The sequence below is a fragment of the Geospiza fortis genome, unplaced genomic scaffold, assembly GCF_000277835.1.
Source record: "Geospiza fortis unplaced genomic scaffold, GeoFor_1.0 scaffold5, whole genome shotgun sequence".
Lineage (NCBI taxonomy): Eukaryota > Metazoa > Chordata > Aves > Passeriformes > Thraupidae > Geospiza > Geospiza fortis.
In genome coordinates, this window is record NW_005054421.1 from 2,232,814 (window position 1) to 2,242,752 (window position 9,939).

Sequence of the window (9,939 nt, forward strand, 5' to 3'; positions counted from 1 at the left end):
TACTGCATTGTTTATTTTATCCTTTTATTTTCTTCCCTATTAAAGAACTGTTATTTCCTGCTCCCATATTTTTTGCCTGAGAGCCCCTTAATTTAAAATTTATAGCAATTTGGAGGTGGGGGGGGTTTACATTCTCCATTTCAGGAGGCTCCTCCTTCCTTAGCAGGTACCTGTTTTTCCAAAATATGACACTCAAGACACAGCCCTTCAGCTGGGCCTTCATTTTACTCTGGAACCAAACCTGGCCAACAAACCTCCCCTCCTCACACAAAACCATTTATCTCCGGCTGGAGGTCTCAGTACAAATCATGAACAGGATGGGACTGCTGGGAACGTGCCTTGAGCTGTTTGATTTTCCAGCACCAGTCTCATTCCATGGTTATGACAATGGGAAGATGCCAGCAGCTCACATCCCAGGCAACAGACCAAGAACTCAATGTTACAACTTACTTTATAAGTTTTTTGACCAATCCCACAAAGCAAAAGCACACTGACAGTGGTTCTATCCAACCACTATAAGCACACATACCTTTGGTTAAAACAATGCTTGCTTATTTCAAATACAATCCCTGCTTGTGAGCCTTAAAACACAATGCACAGAGCTCCATTATTAAACTTAAAACTTTCTAATATCTCCCTAGATAACCTTTTCTGTAGCTTAGGGAGTTATTCTAGCCAAGCCTTAATACACAGACCATTGTTCTATTTGTCCTTGCTTTTCTACATTTTACATAATTTTTCTGCTGATCAATCTCATGACTGCTGCTTAGCTCTAATCACAGCTCTGCTGTCTCTGAGGCCAGCTTTCCCGAAACCCTCTGATTTGATGGATTCCCACCCCGAAGGGCACTGCAGGAAGCTTTGGCGGGGTTTGGGCTCACCGTGCATCCAGGAACCGCGAGCGCAGGATCATGACGGCCTCGCACGTGCTCTGCTTCAGCTGCATCTGGATGGAGCTGAACTTGCGGTGGATGATGCTCACCATGCGCTCGATCTCCTTGGGCGAGATGGGCCGGGTCCGGCTCTGCTCGCGCAGCAGGTTCATCACGTGCGTGGTGAACTCGTTGCACGCCTGGCATGGCAGGAAAAGCAAAAGAAACCCCAGGATGGGAAGGTCATTCGGTGGTGTTGAGGACAGGGCAGAGGCAGCGTGGCTGCGGGAGGAGATGGGAGTGCAGGCTGTGGAAATTTAGGGTGCTGGGAATATTTCTCTGTCTGCTTTGGGGTGTCTTGACCCCCAGTGGAGTGTCCCAGACATCTTTTATGAAAAATCCTTTCCTTAGGATTTTTCCTCCTGAGAAGCTGAGAGGCCTCAGGAACAAAATGTAAACATTGATTGTCTGCTGCTGTGGAATGCAACAGGTGGATCTGTGATTGGCCCATGCTGGATGTTTCTAATTAATGGCCAATCACAGCCCAGCTGGCTCAGACAGAGAGTCCAAGCCACAAGCCTTTGTTATCATTCTTTCTTTTTATATTCTTAGCTAGCCTTCTGATGAAATCCTTTCTTCTATTCTTTTAGTATAGTTTTAATGTAATATATATCATAAAATAATAAATCAGCCTTCTGAAACATGGAGTCACATCCTCGTCTCTTCCCTCATCCTCGGACCCCTGTGAGCACTGTCACAGGGGAGCACTGAATTTGACCCTCATTCATGAAGAAAGCTTCTTAGACTTCAAGATAGACTAGAATCTGCAAAAGTGTGCAACAGATTATAGAGAGCAGTGCAGGTGTATCACTTGGTGAGAAATTCAGGGTTTGGGATTTTTAGTATGTTGTGGATGGAAGCAAGATGAAGGGCACAGGATGTCATCCTGGGCTTCTTCTTCATGCTTCTTCTTCATGGGTTTGGGTGGCATTTTGTAATTGGGCAGAAAAGTCTGCATTGAGGGCTTTTTGGGATCAGTTACTGGGTTAAAAGTGAAAATAATCTAAGTGTCAGTTCTTAATTGGATAGTTTAGTCTTAAAAGACCTTGTAACAAAAGATTGTTGGCCATTTCGTGCCTTCTAATGAAAAGCTATCAAACTCACAATAATGAGACTGTTTTACTGATAAAAAATAATAAACACAAATTACTATCTCGAGTACCTTCAATCCAAACCTAAACAAACCAACAACTAATACCCCACACAGGCCTTGCTGGCTGGGGCTTTCCAGAGCAGGCTCAGAGCAAGAATGTGCTGGGCTTAGGGGATGATGCCTTAGGATTTTAGCTTTTGTATTTTTCAGATCCTGCACTGCATCAGTGTATAACTCTGAACTCCATATAGTGTGTTAGTTAAATCTCTTCACGTTTTGGTCAGACAAAACAATCCTTCTAGGCCTGAAACTCAAGGACACCCTCTGCCTCAGGCCCGAAAAAGTGTAAACAAAAGTGAATTGGGAAGGTAGCAAACTGTGAGTATCTTGACTTCATCACCTGAAGCTGTAATTGGAGAATTAACCTCTGATAAGCAAATAGACCACACTTTTATGTGTCTGAAAAACTCAGGACATGGTTCAATTTGGGTGTAGCCCCTTGGGGAGGCTTTGTCTGCCCTTCATGTACCTGAAGGCCCTCCATTAAATATATCCACTTTTATCCTTTTAACTTCATCTGCCCTCTGTTTCTAGCTAAGCCTGAAATAGGCATCAAGGAGAGAGAAATCTCCCTGGTCTGCCAAGCACAGGGTGTGAGAGACTCCCAACAAACATGCTGGGAAAGACAGGAGCAGATTTCTTAGCTCCCAGGGGGATCATGGACGGAGCTGGGGCAGATGAAGCCCTAGGATTCATGAAAAGCATGAAGAAATGCCAGCCACTGTTTTCCTGGAGGAGCTATAGATTTATCTCAGGAGGACCATGCACCTTTTGACCCACTGCCCCTCCTCCTACAGCCCCACCATGTGTCCTGCAGAGCCCTTTGTGCTTCACAGGAGCAGCTCCCAGAGAGACACAGCCCTGCTCCATGCTCTTGGCACATCAGGTAAGAAGTAAATAAGGATAATAATTAAAGCCTAAGTGAGGCAGGAGCCCTGACAAATAAGGGCAAGCAGGTAACAATCCCAATTAGTTTGCTGCTGGCACAGCACTGTCTGCCTGCTCCTGCTGTCCCCACACTGTGCCTTGAGGACAGGGCACAGAGAGGAGCCAGGGGACAAGGGGGGCATTTTGAGGATTTTGAGATCAAGGCCACTTCACTTCCCTCTCCCTCATCCCCATGAGCACCCCACTGGCATGATGGGATCCTCTGATTCCCAGAACCAAGCCCCAAAAACCAGCGGACAGTGATGGCTGGAGAAGCCTTTGGTGCTCCTGGGATGTGGGTGGCTGCTCTGGGGACAGTGTCTGCAGCCCCCACATCATGATGGGGAAAAAGGGGCTGGCAGGGGAAAGAAACACTGCATTTGTGGACTGGTGACATGGCCTTGGCTTGCTGTGTCTTACCCCACCCTTCCAAGGTGAATTCCCACCATGGCTCAGACCCAACAAGGAGACATCCCCAAGGCCAGCTCCAGCTGCTGACTCCCATCTCCCAGGATGAGTGCCGGCTATCAGAGCTCTCAGACACACCAGCCATTTCAGATCATCAACTCTTGGCATGAAATAAAGAGCACTAAAGGCAAAATCACCACTGATTGCCGTGTTGACCCAGCAGCAGCCAGACTGAGAAGCCAGGGGCTGAGCTCCCAACAGCTGGATTGGAGAGAGTGGGAAGGAGGTGGAAAAACCTTGAGACCTGGCATTGCAGGAACGTAGGTGATGGTACCAGAGATGGTGGACCAGCAGGTGAGCCTTGGTGTTGCAGGAATGTAGGTGATAGTACCAGAGATGGTACCAGAGATGGTGGACCAGCAGAGCCACTTGCAAAGCACTCATTGGCAAAACTAAACCCTGTCAGTGGGTTGTGAGAAGGAAAGATGTGGCCCATCCCACCCTCTGGGCCTGGCTCAAGGCTTCTCTCTCCTGGGTGTCTCTTTGAGGAGCAAAAGAGAAGCAAAACCAGAATCAGAACATCAAACAAACAAAACTCCTGCCCGAGGGGAGGAAGAAGCAGAAAGTCCTGGAAGTCCTTCCCTGAAGGCTGTCCCTGTCTGTGCCAAAGGTCTTTCCTTGGACTTGGGTAGCAGAGGACATGAGGTCTCTCTCTACCCCTCTTCAGCCTGAAAGATGATCCCTGATGTGCTCTCCACTCCATATGGGATGGCTGAGGCTCCTCCCTGTGCCTCAAGGCAATGACAGCAAGGGCTGAGGAAAGCCACCAAAGGTCATCCATCCTTCCAACCAGCCCTCTGCCAGCTCCCTGCCTGCCCTAAGGCTCTCCAAAATGCCTCTCATGGCATGACTGTGCTTGGTTTCTCCATCACCAGAGCCCTGCCTGGCCACCCTGACTCCAGCTCTAACCCTTCCCTCAGTTTGGCCCACATGGCCATGGGGATGAGACATCCCCCAGCCCCACCACACATCCAGTTAGCCAGGTGAAATGGAGGCTTTTACTGGATCTAAACCAGGGATCTGAAAGCCCACCTGGCCCCTGGCACTGGAGCTTGTCCTGCACCCAAAGAGGTGATGCCTTCTTGTCCACATCCATAAACCATAACCTTGGGGTAGAAACCACAAGGGCAAGGTGCACAGCGGCCAAGAGAGGTCTGCAAAACATCTGGAAGCACTTGAAAACAACTGGTTTTGAGCACTGACCTGCAAAGCTCTTCATGAAATTGTCAGTGTTACCAATAGCTGTGCTCATAACCCAAGCAGTTTTTCTTTTTTAACAGCAATTTGCCACAAGAAAAAGATTTTTTTTTCCCTGAAAAGAGACCTTTTCAAGGAGAAAATATATTCAAGGAAGATTCTGATTCAAGTCTTCCTTGGACAGTTGTCATCACTGAGGCCAGCATTTCAGAGAGGCCTTTTCCTTCAGAGGGCCAATTCTGGGTAAGATATCAGGGGAGGAGTGAAAAGTGAAAATCCAAGGGGCAACCCATACTGTAGCCACAGTTGTCTTCACAGAGAGCAGCAGGCACAACTCCCCAAGGATTTTTCCTGGGAAAAGCAGTGAGATCCTCAGAGAAGAGAAAACAATTCTCATCTCTATTCACTGCTCCTGTTGCTTGGCACACGTGGAATGTGTTATGGAGATTATTTACCCAAAGTGATTTGTTTGCTGGACACCAGTGAAGGTTGTTTTATTCCTTGGTCAATTGGGTCAAAGCTGTGTCCTGGCTGCCTGCAGACAGTCACGAGTTTTTCTTTAGTATCTCTTCAGTATAGTATCTCTTGAGTGTGTAATTTAGTACAGTATTAGTGTAATATAGTATAGATTAAATAAAGCATTTGTTCAGCCTTTTGAATCATGGAGTCAGAGCACATTATTCCCTACATTGGGGTCACCCTGCATCGACACCCACCCCAGCATAAAACCCCAACCCTGCCAACCCTACAAAACCCATGTTCTCACTCTAGAGAACACCCAGAGCCTCCTAACAACACATGCCAGCAGTGACCCAGGCTGTGCAGACCCACTCTCTGCTCCCAGCAGCCCCACCACGAAGGAGCCTGTTACCTGCTCGTACTTCTCCAGCTCCGTGTGGTAGATCTGTCTGATCTGGGACAGTTTGGCTCTGTAGTCCGAGTGCTCCACCGAGTTGTCGGAGCCGGCTCCTCCGGACGCGGCGGCGGCGGCGGCAGCGGCGGCCGAGCCCCCTCCCTTCTCGGGGCCTGCCACCCCCTCTGCCAGCAGCATGTTGTCTAACCTCATCAGCTGGGGGTCCGTGGGCTCCTCCTCCTGCGCCCCCCGGATGCTCAGCACTGCGGGAGACACAATGGGGAGAGGAAAGTCTGAGTCACATCTGGTTTTTAATTCAGGGAAGCTCATCCCAAGCTGGATGGAGCCCATCAGCAGGGGTTGTGTCCCTTCCCAACAGGTTCCCCAACAGGCTCCCTAACGGGTACCCCAACAGGTTCCCCAACAGGTTCCCCAATAGCTTCCCTAACAGGCTCCCTGCTGGGGAAGATGAAACAGGAAAGCCTTATAAATATGATTGTCTGGCAAAAGATTTTGAGAATATAGAAACTATAAGTGAGATTGAAATGAAAGCAAACTTTGAGATACCTCAGTTACTGAACAACTGGAAAACAATGGCATGGCCAGCTGAAGGTAATCCCCTTTTGATGAAACAATTCCCTCTGCTTGCAGACAGCTCCAAGGGTCAGAGCAGACCCTACAGCTTGGCAGAAGGGGTCCAAAGAGGAGTTTTTAGGGTTTAAAATGTAACACAGTATGGTAATGTAATGATTCTTATAGGCTGTATGGAAATGCTATAGGATTTGTATCTTGTATTAGATTGGTTAGTGAGAATTAGAATATTCAACACAGAAGAAGATTTATTGTATTGTAATGAGAACCTTGCGCTCTTACTCTTTTACTCTCTTACCCTTTTTACTCTCTTATGCTTTTACACTCTTACCCTTTTACTCTCTCACCCTCTCATCCTCTCTACCCCTCTCTTCTCTCAGGCCTGCTCTGAGCTGTGCCTGGCAGCTCCCAGCAGGGCCCTGCACCCAGGCCCTTCGCAATAAACCACAAATTCCACGACCTGGCTGCAGAGATCTCTGGTCTCCATCCATCCCAACTGTCCTACCACCCCCCGATGCTCCGACAGTTCTCCAACAGGTTCCCCAACAGGTATCCTGATGCTCCAAGTACTCAGCACCAAGCCTGGCTTCACTCATCACTACTTGGCACTCCAGCTCCTCTCCCTGCTCCTTTCCCTCCTTCCCACAGAGCCACACTTTCTGCAGAACTCCTAGCAACAGCAACCAAAAAACCCAATAAATGTACCCATGCTTGCTGCCAGAAGCCATAGGGACCATATCCAGACACAAGCATGAGATGGGAAGTTGGAAGGGAAGTCTGTAGCCCTGATTCCATCTCGCTCAGGGGTCCTCTCATGTCACCCAACATGTCATTTGCATCAACCCCTGATGGCAGAGAAAGATGCACAGAGCCCAGGGCAGCTGTGCCTTGGCTTCCACATCCTGAAATATGGACTGTGGAGAGGGCTTGAAGTCCATGCTTTTAGCCATGCACTGGAAACATGTAAAAACACGCATGAAATAAATTTTATTCCTGCAAAAATGCCTTTTATTTAAGAATCCAGTCATTCCAGTGATGCTGAGAAAAGGAGCAATGACGAATTAATCCTCCCAAAGTGACTTTTCAAAAAAAAATCTTCCTCCCATCTTTGTGCTCCCTGCCTAAATTATTGCTCCAAGTAAAAGTTATCCTGTGAGGGCTTTCCTGGAAAAACAACCCAACAACCTGGGATGTCTCATGTCTGAAAAGTGGAGGTGTCCCATGTGCTCCCCCTGTGTCCCCCTCCAAGGTCTGTGCTCAAACACAAAATGATAACGTGAAATTTCCACATGCACAGTTGCATAATAAACAACATCAAGAAAATAAATCCTCGATGAGTGAATAAAAAAGGGCATTTCCTAAGGGAAAACAATGGTATTTCCCCATCTCATCTGGCACAGGGGCTCTGAGCTCTTTGCACATGCAGAGCTGGGAAATGCTGCGTGGATTTTGATAAAGCCGTGCCTGCTGACACCTGAGATGAATTTCACTCCCTCCCAGTCCATGGCACAAACAAGAGCAAGTGATTATTCCTGTCATTTAAAATAAAAAAGTAGGGGAAGATCTGTTAGCAACAAGAAATAAAATCACAGCAGCTAAAAACCCCCAGCAACCACCAGGTATGGTCTTGTCTACTCTGCAATAAGGTAAAGATACAGCTATTATCAGTATAAAATTGAAGTAAAAGACCCTGTTGAGAGGTTTGGTTAAGACTAAAAAGAGCTTTTCTAAAAAGCCTCAAAGCCTACTAAAATTACTATTTTCAGGATATTTCACTCATTCATTTAATTTTATTTTATTCATACATTTGGACCAGTTACTCATTCATGCATTTATTGGGTTTTTTTTTGTGATTAAAATATGCACTGTCAACAAAGGTGGGAAGGTGGGCAGGAAAAAAGCCTAAGAACAGTAAAACTGGAACTAAAAATAAATAATTCTATGCTAGGGAGGATCATTTCTATATGGAGGAATGAGGGCAGAGTGCCAAATTTGAAGCTGAGCCCTCAGGAGACAGGACCAGCATCTCCCCCCACCACGGGAGGCTTCCCATGGCACCCAGCCATGATAAATAGATCCAAGGAGAGAGGACAGATTTCATCAAGAAAATGGTTTGGGGTCTATGGTCCATAAACTGAAATATGAGGCAGAAGTAGCCAAATCCCTTAAAAAGAGAAGAGGAAAATTGACAGGATGCAGCAGGGAGAGACACTTGCCATGAAAATAAAGAGAATAAATTCCTATTCTTCCAGGACAAAAAAACCCCACCAAAATAAAAAACAGTCAATTAAAGCACATCAAAAGCCTTTATACAAAAGGAAAGCAACACAGGTTAAAAATAAAAAAAATATTAAAAACCACCTCAAATAAACAAATCAAAAGCGAAGTTGCCAAAACAGGCGCATCTGGATTTCAAAAGGGAAATATTTTTAGATTAAAAATCTCAGGAATCATTGACCTGACAGGTAGGCACGAGTGATTAATTAGTTTATGTTTAGAGAGCTGTTTCCTGATGAAAAGTGCTGTGTATTCCTGGGAGCTTTATTCCAGCGCCCAGTGCAGGAGATGTGTCCCCCACAGCCTGGGCTTGGCTGCTCACTCACAATAAAGCCTGGGAGTGAATAAATGGAAAGGCCAAGGTGTCTAAGCAGGACTGATGCTGCTTATTTATCCCTGAAAGGCTGTGCTCAGCCGAGGAGAAGACAAAATGATTATTTAAAAGCTCCTTTTTTATCTTGGACCCAGCTCTGACAAGTCTCCTGCCAGGATGCCTGGGATGTTGGGCTCCTTGGAAAGCTCCCAGCCTCCCAAGTGTCCCCTGTGATGGGATGAGGAGTTTGGGATGGGTTTGGCAGCACCCAATCTGTAGTGCCCAGGCAGCTGGTGGCAAAAGAACCCTGCTCTCCCACCAAATTAAAAACAGAAGAAATTAAGCAGAATGGTTCTCAGTGGTCCAAGGGGCTACAGGCACCCAGGCATCCTCAGGATCCCCCATGTGCTGCTCCTGATTAAAGAAAAGGGGGAAAAAAGGAAGAACAAAAAGGAAAGACAGAGATTGGCAGCTGGGAGGGAGGAGAATTCCTGCAAGACTTTCTGTCCTTGGCTGATTTCCTGCTGGCTTGGCAGCCTCTGGAGCTGTGGTGCTTGCCACTAGATGGTGCTCAGCCCTCAGCCAGGTCCCCTGCTGATCAAAATGCGTTTTTAGATGTAAATATATACACTTAACAAAAAAAAATTAAAAAATGTATATATACACATAGATATATGCGTTTTTTATATATATATATATATATGGGTGTGTTTTAAAAGCAAACCCATGGCATGTGCCCTGTCCCCCCCAGCTGGAATGTGGCTGTCACAGGGTCACCATCCCTGATGGCAGCAGCAGGAGCACCTGGGGACCATGGAGCCACCAGGGTCACAGAGACCCATTCCAGCAGCTGGAGAATGGCTCCCAGCTCCCACACGTGCTCCTTCTCCCCTCCTGAGGAAGGGATCACAGCCACAGGGTTCAGAGGACATCCCTGGGCTGGCTCTGTGGTGTGGCTGCACTGCAGGACACGGGAAGTGGTGGCAGGATTGTCCTCAGGAAAGCAGGTGAGAGGACAAAGCCAAAAGCAGCTCCTTGGCTCTGGGCCTGCCCTGAGATTCAGGGACACAGGATGGAAGGTGCCTTGAGCCACCAGAGCTTCCAGATGCTCCAAGATGCTTCCCAGAACGTCTCCAAGGAGCACCTGCAAAGCAGCCAGCTCCATCTCACCCCACATGTCCCCACAGCTTGGCACCTGTGCCTGGTGTCCCCTCAGGTCAGGCAGTCG

At 47.4% G+C, this 9,939-nt stretch overlaps 1 protein-coding gene across 2 annotated transcripts in view; it reads right to left on the reverse strand.

The window, feature by feature from the left end:
• LOC102033563 (pre-B-cell leukemia transcription factor 1) overlaps window positions 1-9,939 on the reverse strand; it is a 128,201-nt gene that overhangs the window by 22,498 nt on the left and 95,764 nt on the right. For both annotated transcript variants that reach the window (XM_005426728.3, XM_031061655.1), the window contains exons 3-4: window positions 5,549-5,793; window positions 882-1,072 (exon numbers count right to left, since the gene is read on the reverse strand). In XM_005426728.3, coding sequence (XP_005426785.3) covers window positions 882-1,072; window positions 5,549-5,793 — 436 coding nt within the window. The remainder of the gene's footprint in view (window positions 1-881; window positions 1,073-5,548; window positions 5,794-9,939) is intronic.